This window comes from Lolium rigidum, chromosome 5, assembly GCF_022539505.1.
Source record: "Lolium rigidum isolate FL_2022 chromosome 5, APGP_CSIRO_Lrig_0.1, whole genome shotgun sequence".
Taxonomy (NCBI): Eukaryota; Viridiplantae; Streptophyta; class Magnoliopsida; order Poales; family Poaceae; genus Lolium; species Lolium rigidum.
The window spans coordinates 94,738,023-94,759,422 of record NC_061512.1 but is presented as its reverse complement, the minus strand read 5'-3'; the positions used below and the strand labels follow the sequence as shown (position 1 = coordinate 94,759,422).

The following is a 21,400-nucleotide window of genomic DNA, read 5'->3' as shown; positions in this document are numbered from 1 at the left end:
TGGCCCAACCGACCCACTTACCGTCTCACGTTAAAACGAGTAAGGAGACGAACTCGTCTTCTTCCTCTCGCCTGAGGTCGACACCGCGACGAGCTCCACGTCGCCGGCCGCCGATGTTGACCTCCCGAACGCTGCGACGCCACCAGAGGCTTTTCCCTTATCCTCCAAATACTCATCCTCATCTGAAAGCATCCAGATTCGTGCATAGAAACAACACCGACATCATCGCTCATCCCGACCGTCGCCGGCGTCATGCCGAAGCTCCCAAGCTCTCCTCGAGCTATAAAAACATGGAAAGAACCGCGACAGCACCCTGAACCCTAGCTACCACATCTCAGTCTCTAAATCTCCCTGAATCTTGCATTTTCTTGATCAACACCACCGACACCGGTGCCGCAGAAATTTCCAATCCCCGCCGATTCGGACCATCCCCTAGTTTGTGGGGTATCGGAGGAGCGAGCGTGAGGCCGTGGGGAACCTCACGGCAACGAGGAATCGTGAAGGGGAGCTCGGAGCCAGGGGAATCGACCGATTTCCCTCCGCCGGAGTTCGTCGGAGTTCATGGTCGTGCCGTCGTTTCTTCCAGCCCCAAGCCTCACCGAGCCAATCATCATCTTCAGGTTGATCATGCGCACCCTTTGAACCTTTTATTTGGTCTTAGCATCAACGAGAGCCCTCCATTGAATTCTTACCGGAGTTCACTGCCGCGGAGATGCTCGCAGGAGCTCATTCCGGTGACCAAATCTCGGGGGCGCCACCCTTATCTTGTTCAGCGCATCAAGCTAGGTCGATTGGACCTACTTGTCCATGCTCACGCGGCCGGAATCGCCGTCGCCGGCAACCACTGGCTCGCCGGCGATGTGCTCCTATCCCAGTCAGCACTTGGACTTGGTCCACGCCGACGTGGCCACCAACGTGGCCTAAGGCCCACCAGTCAATCTCTGGGTGTAGGGTAGTCCGGGTACGTTTAGTCGTTTTTAGTTTTTATTTCAAATTCAATAATTGCTGAAACTTTGCAAATATCTAAGAAATTCATTATAACTCAGAAAAATACAAATGAGATATCAAAATGCTCCTAAAAATAAACTCTATCCAATAAAAATAAAATATGGAATTTTTATTTTTAATAAAGATTTAATTATTTAATACTTGTTATTTAAGCCTTTTATTTTAATTCTAAATACTATTAAAATTCAATAATTAGGAAAACTTCATAAAATAAATAAAAACCAGGAAATAATTAAGGAAAACATTAAAGTTAATTTTCCTTTTCTATTAACTTATTAAATCCTTATTAGGAGGATTTTAAACCCTAATTAATAATTATCTTAATTATTAATCCATTACAAAAATAATAAAAAGCCAAAATTCAATATTATTTTTATTTCTAAGTTATTAATAACTTCAACTTTATAATGAAGTTATTAATCCAATAATTATAGGGTAATTAGGAAACCCTAGTTCCATTAGAAATAAAGTGATAACCTCATCATTTCATGTGTAATCCTAAAACCCTAATGCCATTTAGAACCTAGTTCCATTATTACATGTGAACCCTAAATTGCCTCTAAACCTAAACCCTAGGTTAGAGCATGTAATCATGGTAACTTCTTTCAAAGCATGGAACCATAGTAGCAACTAAATACTTGTCTTGGCCACATGAAATGTAGGAGACCTATCACTAATATATGGGTATCCCATGTGTTCATCCTCATCAGACCTAACTAATCAAGTGGGGTCAACCAAGTGAAAACCCTAAATCCTATTACCAAAGCCATCATCATTATTTATCCCTATTTAGCATCACACCATTGTGATGAACCCTAATAGCAACCATACCTATTATTTTACATTACATAACCCTGTTCCACTAAACCCTACTAGTATGAGATACTTGTGAACCATCCTATTTAGGAACCCATCATTCTCTACTTAGTGAATTCAATAGCAAACCCTAGACAACCTCAACCCTAATTGATAAACTTCTTATTACTTAAGAAGTATGTTCTTCAAAAGTTATTCCTTTGAAGTAAACGGAAAATCATCATCAACCCCGCCTTAAAGGACAGATAAACCCTAGCTAGCTATCACCAGCAAGATGAACCCACCATGATAGCAACCATGGATAATTAATTGCTTAAGTTGCTCATCAAGCCTAGTTGCTGATGAATCCAACTATGTTGCGATCCATCTTATACTTACCCAGAAACTACCTGGAACCAGAATAAATTATAGCAAACCACAAACCCAATTGTCATACTTGTTCTTTATTAAAGAACATGTTCTTCAAAAGTTATTCTTTTGAAGAATATAACAAGTAATCATTAACCATGCCATATAGTATTAAAACTAACAACTGCTCTTTACTTACTATACTACTAATAATCTTTGCTGTGTATGACTGTTACTTTACATTATACCACTTGCTTATGATTCTAAAGCAACACAAACCTGAATAAGAACCTTGTTTGTAAATCACTCTAAAAGTGCAACACACCCTGAACTAATCACTACCACTCACTAATCCTAAATCATCGGGGTTAGGTCACGCTTAAAGCGATTGCATCTCATACTTATGCATTATTGCATCCTTGCCAATCTTTTAAACATCGTCCTTACGGACGATGATGCTATTTCAGAATTTGGAGTTATTGCGTATCGAAGACCTTGTCTGCATAATCTTGCAGTCAAGAAAGGCAAGTTCATCGCTTGCTCATGTCATTTGAGTATTTTTACCAAATTACTTGCAAAGTACTATTATTATCACTATTGCATAAAAAGTAAAACCACTATTTTCATAACTATGAATATGACTATGTGGTGGGCAATGGAACCATGGATTGTGTTGATATGGTGGAGGTTCCATTGCAAGGGTTATATCCATCTAGGATTAACAACAAATGTCGTCCAGTGATTCTTGTGCCGTAATACCCGTGTTAACCATAAGATCCGGAGTGGGACGGAGTAGTCAAAAGTGTTTCCACCTCTCGTTCATCAACGGATGCGCTTTACCGTAGACACTTGTAATCCAAGGGGGCAAGCGGTAGGCTGGGGAAGCCTTAAGTCCCCACGGCAGAGACCGTAGACACTTGTCGCCCGAGGAGCAAGCGGTAGGCTGGGGAAGCCTTAAGTCCCCACGGTATTGCGGTCTATGATGGGTTGCAGCTACCGGCGTAGGAGTGTATGGTAGAGCCCAGCACTGTCATCGTGGTCGGGGTCCACCTTGAAATCTACAGGAATAATGGGACCGGCGTGGACCCAGGGTCGGGGCATGCAACAAAGGGTGGGTGTTCGAGGTAGCGGAGGAACATGATTGGCTAGACCTTATACCGGGCCTCACACCATAGGAAGTGTGGACAGGAATGTATACCTGGTTGGCACCAAGGATAAGATCTCTTATGGGTAAAGCAACACACCTCTGCAGAGTGTAATGAACCGTGACCTGTCACTCCCTGTTCCGGGATATGGAACTGCGAACGCTGCCGGAAAGGAGCTCCATGAAGTTCTAGTAAACCGGTGAAGGCTGACGGACATAGCTCTTCTGAATAAAAGCAACCTTTTGAAGAAATGGTTATGAAAACCTGCATTGGTATTAGACTTTCTGGTCTAATGCCGTAGCTAGTGCATTAAACACCTCTTTCCTATAATGAACTTGTTGAGTACGCTCGTACTCATCCCACTCTTAAATCCCCGCTTAGATATGGAGGCCACGAAGGAGGATCCACAGTGCAACTCGAAGACCGAGGAAATCAACAACTACTTCAAGGGACATGAACCTGTCAGAGGAGTCAAACACCACATCCAACAAGGAGACAACCTAGATTAGCAATAGAAGGAACTAGCTTCCTAAACTTAGCTCCTATTTAGCTAGAATCTATTCATAGCCTCTCGTAGCTAGTTAAATACCCTACAAATAGAGTTCGTGTTAGGATTAGACTACGAGTCGTTCTCCCGGAGTTTATTTGCAGTTTTACCTCATTGTAAAGTAGGAGGCTGTGTTGATCTTCCGTAATGTAGTCCGTATGTAATTCTATAGACATGCCTTGGACCCGCATATATTTCTGTTGTACCACTCTGAGCGATATAATACTAGTGGAACGGTGTTTCATTGGTGTTATATCAGACTTGCATACTACACCATGCAGTGGTATGCCGGGTCACCACACATTCCTGATATTATATGTAGATGACATATTACTGATTGGGAATGATATAGAACTATTAAGCAGTGTAAAAGGTTATTTGAATAATAGTTTTTCAATGAAAGACCTTGGTGAAGCATCGTATATATTAGGCATCAAGATTTATAGAGATAGATCAAGACGTCTAATAGGGCTATCACAAAGTACATACCTGGACAAGATTCTAAAGAAGTTTAGAATGGACGAAAGTAAGAAAGGATTCTTACCTATGTTACCGGGCAAGGTCTTGAGTAAGACTCAAGGTCCGGCTACGGCAGAAGAAAGAGAAAGGATGAGTCAGATCCCCTATGCTTCGGCAGTAGGCTCTATCATGTATGCCATGCTATGTACAAGACCGGATATAGCACATGTTGTTAGTTTAACTAGCAAATATCAAAGTGATCCAGGAATGGAACACTGGACAGCGGTCAAGAATATCCTAAAGTACTTGAAAAGAACTAAGGATATGTTTCTTTGTTATGGAGGTGACCAAGAGCTCGTTGTAACCAGTTACACCGATGCAAGTTGGAACACCGATCCTGATGACTCTAAGTCACAGTCTGGGTACGTGTTTATATTGAATGGTGCTGCGAGTAAGCTGGGCAAGCTCGAAGCGAGTGCACGGTGGCGAAGTCTTCAACAGAATCAGAGTACATAGCGGCTTCAGAGGCTTCATCAGAAGCGGTATGGATGAAGAGGTTCATTATAGAGCTCGGTGTGGTTCCTAGTGCATTGGACCCACTAGTCATCTACTATGACAACATGGGTGTCATCGCCAATGCACAAGAACCAAGGTCACACAAGAGGCTGAAGCATATCAAGCTGCATTATCATTCGATTCGCGAGTACATCGAAGATGGAGAAGTAAAGATTTGCAAAGTACACACTGATCTGAATGTAGCAGATCCGTTGACTAAAGCTCTCCCTAGGGCAAAGCATGACCAACACCGAATGCCATCGGTGTTAGGTACCTTACAATGTAATCTAGATTATTGACTCTAGTGCAAGTGGGAGACTTGTTGGAGATATGCCCAAGAGGCAATAATAAAAGTGGTTATTATATATCTTTATGTTTATGATAAATGTTTATATACCATGCTATAATTGTATTAACTGAAACATTGATACATGTGTGATATGTAAACAACAAAGAGTCCCTAGTAAGCCTCTTAACTAGCTTGTTGATTAATAGATGATTAGTTTCATAATCATGAACATTGGATGTTATTAATAACAAGGTTATATCATTGTATGAATGATGTAATGGACACACCCAATTAAGCGTAGCATAAGATCACGTCATTAAGTTATTTGCTATAAGCTTTCAATACATAGTTACCTAGTCCTTTCGACCATGAGATCATGTAAATCACTTATACCGGAAAGGTACTTTGATTACATCAAACGCCACTGCGTAAATGGGTGGTTATAAAGGTGGGATTAAGTATCCGGAAAGTATGAGTTGAGGCATATGGATCAACGAGTGGGATTTGTCCATCCCGATGACGGATAGATATACTCTGGGCCCTCTCGGTGGAATGTCGTCTAATGTCTTGCAAGCATATGAATAAGTTCATAAGAGACCACATACCACGGTACGAGTAAAGAGTACTTGTCAGGAGACGAGGTTGAACAAGGTATAGAGTGATACCGATGATCAAACCTCGGACAAGTAAAATATCGCGTGACAAAGGGAATTGGTATTGTATGTGAATGGTTCATTCGATCACTAAGTCATCGTTGAATGTGTGGGAGCCATTATGGATCTTCAGATCCCGCTATTGGTTATTGGTCGGAGAGAGTTCTCACCCATGTCCACATAGTTCACGAACCGTAGGGTGACACACTTAAGGTTTGATGTTGTAATAGTAGAACTTGAATATGGAATGGAGTTCGAAGTATTGTTCGAAGTCTCGGATGAGATCCCGGACATCACGAGGAGTTCCGGAATGGTCCGGAGAATAAGATTCATATATAGGAAGTCATATTCCAAGTTTGGAAATGATCCGGTGCATTTATGGCAGGTTCTAGAAGGTTCTAGAAAAGTCCGTAAGAAATCACTAAGGAAGGAGGAGTCCTGGAGGGACTCCACCTCCCCATGGCCGGCCAACCCTAGAGGGGGGAGTCCAAGGTGGACTCCACCAAGGGGGCCATGGAAGGGTGGGAATCCCACTTGGGTGGGAGTCCCACCTTGGGTAGGTTTCCCTACTACATGGAAGGTTCTTGTGTTGGGGTCTTATTCGAAGACTTGTAGTCCAACACTTGGGGTTCCACCTATATAATGAGGGGCATAGGGGAGGGGCCGGCCACCACAAGCCACCAAGCTGGCCGCACCCCTTGAGGCCGGCCACCCCCTCTCCCAAACCCTAGCCGCCCTACCTCCTCCACCTCTCCCGCACGCTTAGCGAAGCTCCACCGGAGTTCTCCATCGCCACCGCCACCACGCCGTCGTGCTGCCGGAGTCAAGGAGGAGCTACTACTTCCGCTGCCCGCTGGAACGGGGAGAAGGACGTCGTCTTCATCAACACCGAACGTGTGACCGAGTACGGAGGTGCTGCCCGATCGTGGCACCGTGATCAAGATCTTCTACGCGCTTTTGCAAGCGGCAAGTGATCGTCTACCGCAGCAACAAGAGTCTCATCTTGTAGGCTTTGGAAATCTTCAAGGGTGAGTCTCGATCATCTCCTCGTTGCTCCCATCTTCTAGATTGCATCTTGGCTTGGTTTGCGTTCTCGCGGTAGGAAATTTTTTGTTTTCTATGCAACGTATCCCTATAGTTATCAGTGATACTACACCTTAAATGATACCATGATATCACTCTTCAAAATTTGAATTGTAAGTGTTAAAAAATTTGAAAAAAGTTGTGGCTGTTCACAAGATGTATGTTTACATTCTACAGAATTTTCAGACTCAAATTCAAAATACACAAACAGAAACAAAAAAGAAAAATACTATATGAATAGTTCCATTTTGTGCTTTTGTCTTTACGTGACACTATTTATGTTGGATTTCTCTTTTTTGTTTCTCTAAGGGTGTTTCGAATTTTGTTATACAAACTACAGGACATGCAAACACACATCTTGTGAATATGTCAAATTTTGTTTCTGAATTTTTTGACACTTAGAATTCAAATTTGAAGAATGGTATCATGGAGAACATATCTAGTGATACAGGAAAATATCTAGTGATACCACACCTTAAATAATACCATGATACCACTCTTCAAAATTTGAATTGTAAGTGTCAAAAAAATCGAAAAAAAAATTGTGGCTGTTCACAAGATGTGTGTTTACATTCTACAGAATTTTCAGACTCAAATTCAAAATACACAAACAGAAAAAAAGACAAATACTATGTGAATAGTGTTATTTTGTGCTTTTGTCTTTATGTGATACTATTCATGTTGGATTTCTCTTTTTTGTTTCTCTAAGGGTGTTTCGAATTTGGTTATACAAATTACAGGACATGCAAACACACATCTTGTGAATATGTCAATTTTTGTTTCTGAATTTTTTGACACTTAGAATTCAAATTTTGAAGAATGGTATCATGGAGAACATATCTAGTGATGCCACACCTGAAATGATACCATGATACCACTCTTCAAAATTTGAATTGTAAGTGTCAAAAAAATTCGAAAAAAATTTGTGGCTGTTCACAAGATGTGTGTTTACATTCTACAGAATTTTCAGACTCAAATTTAAAATACACAAACAGAAACAAAAAAGACAAATACTATGTAAATAGTGCCATTTTGTGCTTTTGTCTTTATGTGACACTATTCATGTTGGATTTCTCTTTTTTGTTTCTCTAAGGGTGTTTCGAATTTGGTTATACAAATTACAGGACATGCAAACACACATCTGGTGAACATGTGAAAAACAGTCTCATCTTAGTCTTCTCCCTGCCATTTGAGCAAAATGAGCATCATGGTGGAAAGGGGGCTGACTAAGTCGTGCGGTAAAGTGTACAAATCTCTGCAAAGTGTAAAAACTAAGTACTTAGCCGTGTCCCTGGTTACGGACAACTTTGAGCAACTGGACATGGAGTTGCTGGAAGATCTCTCTCATCCAAATTTCTTAAGTTAAACTTGGTGGGAAACTTGGGTAGTAAAGTAAGTAGCTGAATCGTCCGATGTCTATCCCTGGTGAGCCAGTGTGATGAAAACCTGGGTTCATGCTCTTAGGTGATATATTTTCGAAAGACAAATGATGTTTGCAAAAAGATAGGGAAAATGCTTGCTTTTCGCAAATAAGCCAAACTCCACTTAGCCAAATAATCATGTAAGTGTTAGGTGCCATTTTGTGTCCACCATATGACATCTTGCCAATACATTCAAAGTATTTGACCCTCTGTGGCTGCAACGTATCATGTTGCAGATTTCTATGAAGGATGAAGATTGCTAAACGTGGTCACGAGTCTTCGCTCACATATCTGCCTATGGCATCATGAAGAAAGATGGCTCCATGCTTTTAATTTACCGTTGTGAACTCTGAATAAACGCTAACCATGAGCTATGCAAATTGTAATGAACTATGTTATTTTCGCTGGATCATACGTGTAATAATTGTTCTTTCCTATTTGGTATTTCATTCTGAACTGTGTGTGCTAGCAGTTGATCCGAGACTAGCACTAAAAACACAGGGATCTGCACCTTAAAGGTGAGGTCACTACAGATGGTACCAGAGCAAGTCGAAGAAACACATAGTATTTGTCTTTTTTGTTTCTGTTTGTGTATTTTTGAATTTGAGTCTGAAAATTCTGTGGAGTGTAAACACGCATCTTGTGAACAGCCACAAATTTGTTTTCAATTTTTTTGACACTTATAATTGAAATTTTGAAGAGTGGTATCATGAAATCATTTAAGGTGTGGTATCACTAGATATTTTCCCGAACTCCAATGCTCTATTTTTAAAGTAGACTAGATACAAACTAAAATATATAAGCCTACACACTAAAAGTAAACTCGATACAACTAAAGTGGATGAATATAAAAAATACTCCAACATCTTACATATCCAAACAAAGGGAGTATTTTATAAGACTTTCCGTCTTAGAGTGGAGATTTTTGGCTCCCGCTCACCCTGCAAGTTTCAAAAATTGTAAAATAAAATATTAAATGTAGCTAATGATATATATCTCATAAACATGTAAAATCTTAATTTAAAATGTTTTTTATTTTAAGCGACATAAAAATAACAAAAATGCGGATCTAAATATAATAACTTTAGATCTTCAAAATATTCATACTTTGCCTTTTTCTATAGCTCGAAATGTAAAATAATTGAATTGAGATTTTGCATGTTCATGGGATACATCATTAACTACTTATAGAATTTTGTTTCACTTTCTCTAAAACTTGTAAATATAATTTTAAAATTTTACTATACATGTAGCATTGGAGCTTGGGAGATAAAAGGACTTTGAGCCCTTTATCCACTATCTTAGATGTCAATGAGGCTATTGATTAGGCGTCACGTATAATGACCTATACACAATGGGTATTTCACGGTCCTTATTTTAATATGTTTTAAGGGTTTGCGATAGTGGGATCCACTCTCGCCGTTGCTCTTTCACATAGTAGCTAACATATTGTCAATTCTCGTAAGTAGAGCATAGGAAGCGGGCTTGCTGGTATAGCTATCCATGTAGATGATACTATATTGTTGCTCAAAAGGACCTTAAATTTCTTCTCCGTTTATTTTGAAACTTGACAGGATTGAAAATTAATTTTCATAAAAACGAAATATACTATCTAGGAGAGTCTCTCGAGAGAAAGCAAGTTTTTGAAGAAATCTTTACTTGTAACACTGGGTCACTTGCAATAAAATATTTATGAGTGCCCATTAATAAAAAAAAATCAAAACGACCTGCGAAAATAGAATGGAAGGGAAGGTGGGATGTTGGCAAGGGAAAATCTTAGCCATGGGTGGGAAAGTTAGCCTAATTAATTCCTATGTGTTGAGTATACCTCTGTATATGCTATCTTTCTATAGAGTGGCTAAAGGTCCGCTAGGAAGGATGAATATGCACAAATCAAGGTTCCTAGGGAGGAAGAAAAAAGGAAAAAAATACCACCTTATCAGATGGGACATTATTTGTGTTCCAAAAGATCAGGGCGGGCTAGGGATTTTAAACCTTGATCTAAGGAATATCTCCTTATTATCAAAATAGCTTCGGAAACTTTTTAATGAGGATGGTATTCGGCAACAAATTCTTAGGTTAAAATACATGTCTTCAGAAACTCTTGGACAGGTGGAGTCCAAACCTTGGGACTCTCATTTCTGGCAAGGGTTGATGGAGGTGAAAAAAATATGTGTTGGTCGTATTGTAGATTTGTGGTAGGGAATGGGATGAGCACGATATTTTGGGAGGATCAATGGATAAATGATCAACCCCCATCTCTTGCTTTCCCAGACTTTCCTCTATTTCTCTAAATCTTTATATTACTGTGAACAAGGATTTTGCCATAGGGATCCGAAATCTCAAATTTAGAAGAGAAATTGTTTGACAAAAGAAAGATCAATGGTTGCAACTATGTAATTTTTGTGATGTTGTGACACTGTCAAATGATCCAGATAAAATTTGGTGGAAGTTATCTCGGGTGTTCACTGTTTAATCACTTTACAGGGCCTTACAAAATTATGGTGTGGTTCCATACAAATTCATGTGGAAGTTCAAAATTCCTATGAGAGTTAGAACCTTCCTTTGGCTAGTACTTAAAGGGAGCATTTTGACCCACGTTTTACTACACAGGGGAGGTTCATGTTCGAAATGTTGCCTTTTCTGCGGAGGAAATGAAACTATATACCACCTTAGCCAGGTATATTTGGAACATGGCGAGTGTAGCCATTGACTTTAACATACCCTTTTCAAGTGCCAATGTTTTGGTGAAAGTTTAAAAGGTTGGAATAGTAAACTGGTGGCCTTGGTGATTGCAGCTGTTATTTTGGGGATTTGGAAGACAAGGAACTTAGCATGTTTTCAGAAGAAATGGCCAGATGAAGTGTTTGGAGCGAGAGAAAGCTAGGCGTCATGGAATCCAAGAGTGACGATGTAGCGAGAAGATTTTGCTAAACGAAGTCTTTGCTTAAAGGAAATGGTGATGTCAGTTTGCTTCAGGGCCAACAAAAAAAAAGAGGTAGGGCGCGAAAAACCTGAGCTACCATCTTGAAAAGCTGCTATGGGAGTGAGATGTGTATAAGTGTAGCTCTCACTTCTTAGGAGGAGTCCTCTTGTTGATGTTTTCTTCTCTGCTCTTCCTAGTTTAGCTTTTTTCTGTTTTATAGTTTTGGAACTAAAAAACCATGGAGGTTTACTTTGCTATGTTGTTGAGGTTGTAGCGAACTCATATGGTTTCTATCAATGGAAACATGTTGCGTATGTACTCTATCTTTAAATTAGGCTACCCATAGTGGCTATAGTGGAAATGTACCGTACGTAGTATCATGCATACCATATGAGCAAAAAATAACGGTGACACAACAGTTAATGAAGAAAAAGTTGATATTGGTATCATGATATGATTCCATGGCACATATAACTAGAAACTTTACTTAAGGTTCTATAAATAAATTAATATGTGGATTTCAAACTTTAGGTTTGACTCATATGTGTCCAATACATGCGAGTTATTCTTTTATTAGGAGACGGCGTTTTCGTCGATAGCGAGATGCATGTGGTGATCTCGTCAATCTAAAGACATACCATGCGAGTTCAGTCTTTCGGATGTGCTCGCCTCATGCAAGCGATTCATAGATGAGTGCATGGGTATAGATCTAAGGGTCTGCATTTTCTCAAAAAGAAGAGAGATACCCGTGCAAGATGAAATCGATGATGCAAATGCTTTATTTCAAAATATACCTAGTAGAGATACCTCTCTATGGTATTTCAAAATTTTCTTGGGCACGCCCGTGCTGCTAAATAGAAGACACTATGGCCTTAGGTTCTGAAATAGTTTGTGTGTGTATTTAGGTTTATGCTTTTAAAATATAGTAGTACGAGAATGTATGGCCTTTATTATTCTGAAATACCATATAGAGTGAACAAATGGAGGCTGAGCTGCATGTAGCTCTTTAATTTAGAAAACTCGGAAATCTTGTTTCTATGTTTCAAAAGTTTTTGAAAAAAGTTTTAGATATAGCCAATGATGGAATCTACAAACATGCAAAATCTCAATGTGAAATTTTTAATAGTTTAGACTACACAAAAATGTCAAATGTGTGGATCTGAGAATAGTGAATAGTGCACATTTCAAAACTATAAAACATGTTAGATTTTGTCATTTTTGTGTAGTTTACAATACAAAGAATTTCATATTGAAATTTTACACGTTTGTAGATTTTTTCATTATCTACATTCAGATTTTTTCAGACTTTTTAAAACTTAGAATCATGTTTTTCAAATTTAAAAAAATAAAAGGCTACATGTAGCTCGGCCTCCGTTTGCAATTTTGGGCACTTTAGAGATACTGTTGTAGAAGATACTATTTCCTTTAGATTCTAAAATATGCATTGTAGAGATTCTTTCGTAGAAGATACAATTGCCTTAGATTCCGGAATAGTTTGTGCGTGGGCCAGATGTGTCTCACCTTGTCAATATGGTAATAACTGCAAAGCAGAATGCGCAACTGCACTGAACAGCGTGCCTCTTTCTCCACCTCTCCTGTATTCTGTACGTTGCCGGGAATCCGTCTGGATCCGTTCAGACTTCAGACACCAGTCCCGGGTAACCGGGAAATAAACGGACTCCGCAGTGTCCGTCTTGAACACCATCCATCTTTTCCCCAGCAAGCAACGCCTTGCGGCGGCGGTGACAGCGACGCCGCGGTAGGAGAGACATTAAGGATTCCATCGCCTCCGGAGCCAGGATTCTCCTCCGCACTATAAAGTTCCGTGGAGCCGGCCGGGAGAATTCGGTGAGACAATAGAAATCGAGATCAGAAGGTCAAAGAAAGCCAAGAGGATAGCGGATCAGCCGGTTTCGGGCGGCGCCGGCGATGTCGTCGTCGTGGAACTCGGTGGGGCTGGAGGTGCTGTACCAGGTCATCGGCTGGATCGCCTTCGCGGCCTGGTCCTTCAGCTTCTACCCGCAGGTCGTCCTCAACTACAAGCGCAAGAGGTCTGTCTGTGTGTTTCTTTCTCCCCTTTCTTCTCACGCTGTCAGTTGACGCTCCGTCCGCGCGTCTGGGGCTTCACTTGATCTTTAGGCTTTGCTTCCTTTGTCACCTAGTAGTGTATGTGTCTTGGTTAGGGGGAAATCCGCCCTCTTAATTGGCAAATCAAAAAGAAATTTGTCCGGTACCTGTGGAAGATGGAAATGATGATGAGAAGTGTCAAATGTTCAGAAGGTGCAGTTTATGTTGAGCTGATGCCAAACCCTGTCTTCGTGTGTGCCAAATTCTCGTAATTGTCGCGATTGTTTTGTCCCTGTGACAAGATATTGCCCCGGTTACAGGAGGGTGACATGTGTGCAGGTTTTAGTGAAGCAAACCGAAAGGTAGTGGCCAGTGAGTTGAGTGAACCTTTGGAATACATAGGACATGTGGTGTGTATATACGCACCATAGCTGTTTGTCGTGCTTAAAAACTATATATCACTCATGATTGTGAGAACTACTACGAGGCAGTAGACAAACCAGTAAAACTACTCCTGCAGTTGTGTCAGATAAAAATCATGAATTAGAAACGTACTGCGTCTGAAGTTTTCATTGGGTTAAACACATTTGGATTAACATAGAGGTGGACCCTGCAGTGTAGTCCTCATGGTTTGTTATTCAGAAAATAGGCGCTTATTAAAATGGATTGCAGACGTTTCTGGTGATTAGCACCCCACTTTGGTATGCCCTTTAGTTGTTGGACTTGAAGATCCCTGCCTGTGTAACCTTACTTTTGGTCAGTTTGCTGTTTTTATAGTGTAATTTGAACTTTCAGTTAAGTTTGGTATTGTTCGAATGCTACACAACCTTGCGGAAGTGTAATCCGCCATTTCTTGCAGCTCGTTTTGAGTCTGTTGGCACTGTCTTATATATTGTTGGATTGTCTCCCCTGAGTTGACCACCTTTACATTGGTCAATATTTGCTTTGGACATGATGGACTTAAATCCTCTAATCGCGTCAGAATATTAATATGAATAAAAGGTGTGAATTTATGTTTGGTGTTATTTAAGTTCCATGTTCTGCTCTTTAACTGTATTCATCAATTGCAGTGTCGTGGGTTTGAACTTTGATTTCCTGGTGCTGAACTTGACAAAGCACTCTTCCTACCTCATATATAATGCTGCTCTATTCTTCAGCCCTGTCATCCAGAAACAGTATCATGACAAGTTTGGTGATAAAGAGGTTAGGCATCACTTACTTTTCCCCCGGTGTCATAACAAATTTGCTATCAAGTGTGATGTGTAGTCAGATACCTACTGTTTGGACTTATTCTTAGATATGCAAGAAACTAGTACAGCTGAATTTGGATGGGATAATATGTGGCTCTTATACAAATTTATTTCGTTTCTATGCTGAGTCGGTTAGGGAGATAATTTTTGCATTTTCATGTTAGTTACGACATGGTACTGAGAGAAGCCCACTTTACCCCCTGAACTTGTCCTAGGGTTCACTCTACAACCTCAAACTTTGAATGTGGTTCATATTACACCCACAAACTCTGAAAAACGTTCGCTATACCTCCCTCGTCGATTAACCGGTATTGATTTTCTTGATTCCCAGTTTTTTCTCACTTATTTAGTTATGTAAACTTGCTGTCTATAACAACTTTTAAGTTTTGGTTCAGAATTCAATCTACACTGAAAATTTTGAAAAAAGAATCCAGTAGACTAATTTGGTAAGTTTTCCGATAAAATTGACATACTATTTGAAAGAAACTTGTGCTTTCAGTACTGTTTGGTTTCAAAATTCAAACTGTTCAGAAATTTTGGACGTATTCCAGTAAATCAAGCATCATTCATCGACCAATCTGGTGAAATTTCTGCTCACGCTGATATACAGATTAAGAGAAACCTGCGGTTGTAGTTTCAGCTGCAAGGAGAGAGAAAAGAGATGACGTGGCAGAGAGTAGAAAGTCTGACACAGCACCGCTAAATTGGAAAAAACTGATCAATTGAGAAGGTTGGGTATTGTGAATGGTTTTCAATATTAGGGTTGGTAATTTGAACCAAATTAAAGTTCAGGTTTGTACAGTGAACCCTAACAAGTTCATGGGTAATTACAAGCAGCTGTACTAAACACTTTTTTTTTCTTCATTTGCATTTAAAGCCATCACTATCTTGGTATGTGCAGGGCTCAGTTTTTGCGATTGACCAGCCTTTTGTGCTATTTATTCATCGACTGTGCTCACATGATTTTATTTTTCACTTTCATCACTACAACTCAATGCCGACTGCCCATGCACAATCACATCTATTATTTAGCCAGTAAAAGTCGCCGATTTCCACTAAGAAAATATATATGATACCTATGTACCATTGCTGCCCCCTAGTAACCACGGACCAATATGAAATCTGCTAGGCATATGGTATAGATTTCCTTGATGTAAAAACATATTATCGACTCAGTTTTAGCTGACAAATTTCAAATAATTTTTTCAGCTAGAAATACTAATATTCTTGTGTAACTGAATATGAAAATTTTAAAGTATAGTATTTCTAGCTTTTTAAAAAAGGAATATGGTAGGGGAAATCCCTACAGTGATTGTTTTTGAAATAATAAGAACCCAAACTTGTGTCCCTTGGGATTTGAACCTGGGTGGTTGGGTTGTACATCCACTTCCCTAACCAAGTGAGCTATTAGTATTTCTAGCTAATTTGATAATTAAAAAGAAAGTTCAAATGTACAAAGTATTTTACATTTATGTTGATAGACTTCAGAAATATTTTTGAAGAAGACACATTGATGTCTTTTATTGTACTTGCCTTTATACTTGATGCCCAAAACATGCTAGGTCATTTGTGATGTCGTTGAACTATCCCCCATTCTGAAATAAATGCAGTTTCGAGTGTCTGCAGCCAACAGCCTAGAATTTTCAACATTAAATATACATATATACGTGCTATTTGAACCCCATGGTGAAAAATAGTTATTCTACACCCACCCACGTACAAAAGCACGACATAAAATACTTTTTTTGTGTGGTTCTTACGCTGTTATGACTCATATATTACGTTTCTTATGTTGATTTTTTGTTGTTGTGGGTCAATATAAACATAATTGTATGTATGCAAACAGAAATTCTGAATCTTACAACAGAAAAATTATCGTGGGCGTAGAATTACTTTTTTTTTGCACCCTGGTGCTGAATAGCATTTCTTGCTACCTAAAATTTTGAGAGGTTTGTTTACTGTGACAGATACTTGACTATCACTATATTGTTGATATTGTTTGCTATTATATATAACTAAAAAAAGTAATGGTCAAAGATGCATACTGGATACTATGTTTTGATAACAAGTAAAAAACTACCGTGGTAGTATCAAAATTATATTGCGCAGGCCTAAAATTAACATTAGTTCAATATCATTTGATGCAGATGATTCCTGTTGCTGCAAATGATGTTGCTTTTTCTGTACATGCTGTTACCTTGACAGCTTTTACCCTTTCTCAAGTACTCATCTATGAGGTTAGTTAACTTGTCCTCTGGGGACTGCTGATATATCTTCTTTGTCTCATTGTGACACTTAACGTTGAATGTTTGAACTTGAAATATACAGCGTGGGAATCAGAAAGTCTCCAAAGTGTGCATATCAATCACTGCTGTGGTCTGGACAGCTGCTATTGTTTGCCTTATTGTAGCTTGGCCAAAAAGTAACTGGCTATGGCTTATTGATATATTCAAGTAAGTTCATTCTACCTTCAGTGTTGAGGTAGCTAGTCATTGTCAATTAGGCTATCTAAATGTCTTTGATTAATATATCTTGCTAAAAGTGGCTGATTGTCCTTTGCGAATTTCAGCACAATACAGGTTATGATGACAGCAATCAAGTACATCCCTCAGGTAGTGTTTATCATTACTTAAGATATAGTATTACCTCTGTCTATAAAAGGATGTCAACAGTTTATCTAAATTTGGTTGTATCTAGACACTTTTTAGTGTATAGATACATCTACATTTGGACAAACCTTTGACATCTTTTTAGAAACGGAGGGAGTATAAAATACTAGCAAATGATTGTCTATTGATGTGGATACTGAACTAGTGATACCCTACATCTAGTACAAAATATAGGGTCAATTAAAACTGATGATCAATATTAATGTGTGTATGTAAATCTGTTAATCAGCAGTTGAGCGCATAACCCTCAAAAGCTTTGCCAAGTATGAAACTCCAGCTACGTAGAGTTGCCATTATATTATATTTTATTTGACTCTAGACGGTCTAGGATGATCCCTGCTGTGGATTCAGTGGAAATGGGACACAACCTTCCTTTAAGTATATAAACTAGTTCAGTATGGCTTGGGTACTGCTGGATTAAGCTAATACCGTCAGTACATATATCAAATAGTGTAATGTTGTTAGATTCCTTTCTAAACATAATTTTTTGTATTTGTCTTAGGCTGTGATGAACTTCAGGAGGAAGAGTACTACTGGTTGGAGTATTGGCAATATATTACTTGATCTTACAGGAGGGGTGCTGAACTTTGGTCAGATGGGTGTGCAATCTATTGATCAGCGTAAGATTCATTTCTCTTTTGACAATACTTGCTTTGTGTTATATTTGTTGGATTCTTTTTCTGACTAAACGAATTATGCTGCAGACACCTTAGTGAATTTCTATGGAAATATCGGGAAAACCCTTCTTTCATTGGTGAGGATGACTCCTATTCTTTGACAACTATATATTTTCTGTCAACTAATAGCTGTCTGACGTGTTGTCAGGGTTTAAACGTTTCCTATGCTAAGTGAAATTTCATGTGCCTGGTTTTGCAGGAAGTTGTTTTCTTCGATGTTATATTCATAATTCAACACTATGTGCTGTACCCTGTCAAACGCGATGAGAATGGTAAGGCTATCATTTCTGAGAGGGTAGCGCCTCTTATCAGGCCCTTAGACAAGCCTGAAGAAGATAGTGTTTGATATATACAATGCAGTCCACACATTGCCTCGGTTACATTTCTTATTTTATGCAGTGTGAACTAACTGTTGTACATATTTATTCACGGGTTACTGTAAAAATTTAGATATCACGCACCTTCAACTAGCTACTATACATTTTTATTTAAAGTAACTTATCATAGATTTTCGTAGTGATTTATTTACATTGGTGATGTAGACCAGTTGACCACTGGCATGTTTAAGACAGAAATTTTCTGAAGTGCAAAACAGACTGTACTCTATGATTTTTTTTGTACTCCCTCCGTTCCATAATAAGTGTCGTGGCTTTAGTTTTTTAAATTTGGACTAAAGGCAGAACACTTATTATGGATCGGAGAGAGTAGTTTATATGCCTTTTTTTAGATTATAATATAATTACTAGACATCAAGTTTCCTCTGGCATGTACAATAAAGTATAAGAATGAAAATCTACGACAATTTGGATAAAAGAAATTCTAAAAAAATATTGTGTCGATCAATCTGGCCTTTTTGGTTACACTCAACAGTGCCAAATCACGTAATGTGTAGGCAAACGAGTTATTCAGATCGTGGGTCATCAAATGAGTTATTTGTGGAGTAATCTAACCGTGGAATAATTACAAGACCGAAGAGACGAGGAACATACATGTGCATTTATTTTGCCATTTCGTTGGGATCTTATATGCTGAATAAAATTGAAGGCGACAGCAGGAATTTTCCTGCTATGCAGTTCAAAATTGCGAACTGCCCAGCAATCTAACTAGATGTCGTGATGTAGGAACAAAGTAATTTACCGATGTGCTAAACCGGAGGATATTCGGTTCTTGTATGCCTTCCATTCACTTTTCTTCATTTGTACCAGACGATGTCTATCCTGTTCTCCCTGTTCAAGTGAAAGACGGCGCAGCCGTGTAAAATTGGCTTTGCTGGAGATGAAGATGGCCCCTTCCCGGATCTTAGGAAGCATGATGGAGGGTCCAAGAGTGAAGATGGCTGATAAAGTTCAGTGTGAAATACAGTATGAACTAAGAGGCAGAAACAAAAGAAGCACAACTTTGGAACATTGAAAAGAATACCAATCTGGCATATCCATCCCATATATGTCAGCCAAGGAGATGCATCGGAACTAAGATTGCCACGAGCTGGATTATTCTCATGTACATGCTTTTAGCACAAGCAAAAAAAGTGTACATCCTAGGAGACAGCACATGCACCTTTCATTCTATACAATCGTCAATTTCATCTTCTCATTAGATAGAAAAGGGTTTCTTACTCGAAGAGTACTGGATCTATAATTCATAGTAGTTCACTAATTCATTCACCGACTGACAAAATTTCACAACCAAATTGATACTACCGCTGTCCCAGAGTATAATAAATTTTGGTAGGCTATTTTAGCCTAATAAAACATTTATATTTAGAAACCGATGTAGTAATTCATGTAACTAACAAACACGAACAATTCACGTGTAAATATAGAAAATAATTTACACTAAATAACAATAAGTACACAGACAAGGTCTGACATCAACTAGTACCAAATGAAAAAGTTCACATGCAACTTGTTAATATCTTGGAACCCATGCATATCACACATGGGTTATATAGAAGAAAACAATTATTATCTTCGACAAGAAAGCTAAAGGTGTTTTGAAAGCTAAAGAGGTTGATTGTATTATCACATGTGAGGTTAGCTTCAATCTAGTTGGTTTAGGGGACTGATGAATTCCGTTAGAACCTCATCAAGAACGGTGTATTCTTGGTAAACTCCATGTATAAAGCTCTTATTATACCCAGTCTGGAAGATGAAGATACCTCTAAAAACAAAATTCTTTGCATTGTACCTTCTTCGTGGTGTGATTCTAACCATAAGAAATGTGTTTTTCACTTTTTTGTCACAAAGATGAGGCAATAAAACACCTTTTCTTCAACTGTCGGGTTGCTAGATCTGTATGTTCAATCATTCAGATGGTTTCTACTTTATACCACTCGTAGCATTGCAAATAATTTTGGCAATTGGCTAAATAAGGTGGACCTTAGGTATAAAACACTTACCAGAGTGGGCGCGATTACAGTGGTAAGTGTTTTATACCCATGGTCGCTTTGGCTATGTAGAAATGACAAGGTTTTTAATGATAAAAATTCTTCTCTTATGCAAGTCATTTACCGTAGTACGGTTTTGCTCTGTTCATTGTCGCCACTTCGACGATTGGAGGGCCGCGATCTCTTTGCGGAGGTGTCTACACGGTTGGAGAATACGACTAAGGAGTTTATTTTCCAACATGAGTGGCTGCATAACCGACGGATTGAAGCCAATGAAGCTTAGTCTAGTTGGCTTTCTTTGTTTCCTTTATAGTACTCTTTTTTTAGTCAGGTATGATACTTGGACAGCTGTGTACATCTTAATTATGCAGAGGCTGGGTGTAATGCTTAAAAAATTTAATTAATGAAGCGCCCTTTATCAAAAAAACAGGCCTCCACAACATCATGTCAACAAGTGGTTAAAATCATGCGCTCCTAAGTGTTGCACTTCTTAGGCCAAACTTCTCTCATCGTCAGCCTGCAAAGGGCATCTATCGGCATTCTTTGTTCAAGGTCGAAGTCTAGGAAGTAATTTACTGAGCTTGGCTGAAATGTCCTAAAAAGGAGAAAAATAAATTTCTTTTTAAATGCACTGTGAATATAAAAGGTACCAAATGCTTACCATCTTGCACTTGCCGCGGAATTGCATTTCACTTGATCTTCTTCCAAACGTACAAAGGAATATATGGTAGCCATTTCCTAAGCAGTTGACTTGACTGGTGGTTGGTCAGCTCTATGCCATTGCCCCATACGCAATAAGGTTCAAACATACCTTGTGACACGGGGACCTACATGCATATCAAGTAGTTACTACAGAAGTGTACATAAGTCCACAATAAGCTACTATCAAAACAAGGATTAAACAAATCTCGAAGATAACTTTTGTTGGCTAGAATTTTGCTGTCTTTATAATGTGTATCAACAACACGCTCATCATAGGATGTTGTTCGATTAACTGCGCCTTTTTTTGGTATGTTCAGCAAGAGAGAGATGCTATGCAGCGGGACCTTGCTGTTGAGAGGCAGAGTGGACCCAACGGCCTTCTTAAGGTATAGAAAGTCG

General features: G+C 39.0%; 1 protein-coding gene across 1 annotated transcript; it reads left to right on the top strand.

The window, feature by feature from the left end:
* Window positions 1-12,950: 12,950 nt before the first annotated feature.
* On the top strand, window positions 12,951-18,417 carry LOC124653556 (cystinosin homolog). Its single transcript, XM_047192613.1, has 8 exons — window positions 12,951-13,301; window positions 14,388-14,520; window positions 16,715-16,804; window positions 16,896-17,020; window positions 17,137-17,179; window positions 17,739-17,856; window positions 17,941-17,990; window positions 18,113-18,417. The coding sequence occupies exons 1-8, from the start codon at window positions 13,180-13,182 to the stop codon at window positions 18,257-18,259; spliced, it is 828 nt and encodes a 275-aa protein (XP_047048569.1). The 5' UTR covers window positions 12,951-13,179; the 3' UTR covers window positions 18,260-18,417.
* The last annotated feature ends 2,983 nt before the right edge of the window (window positions 18,418-21,400 follow it).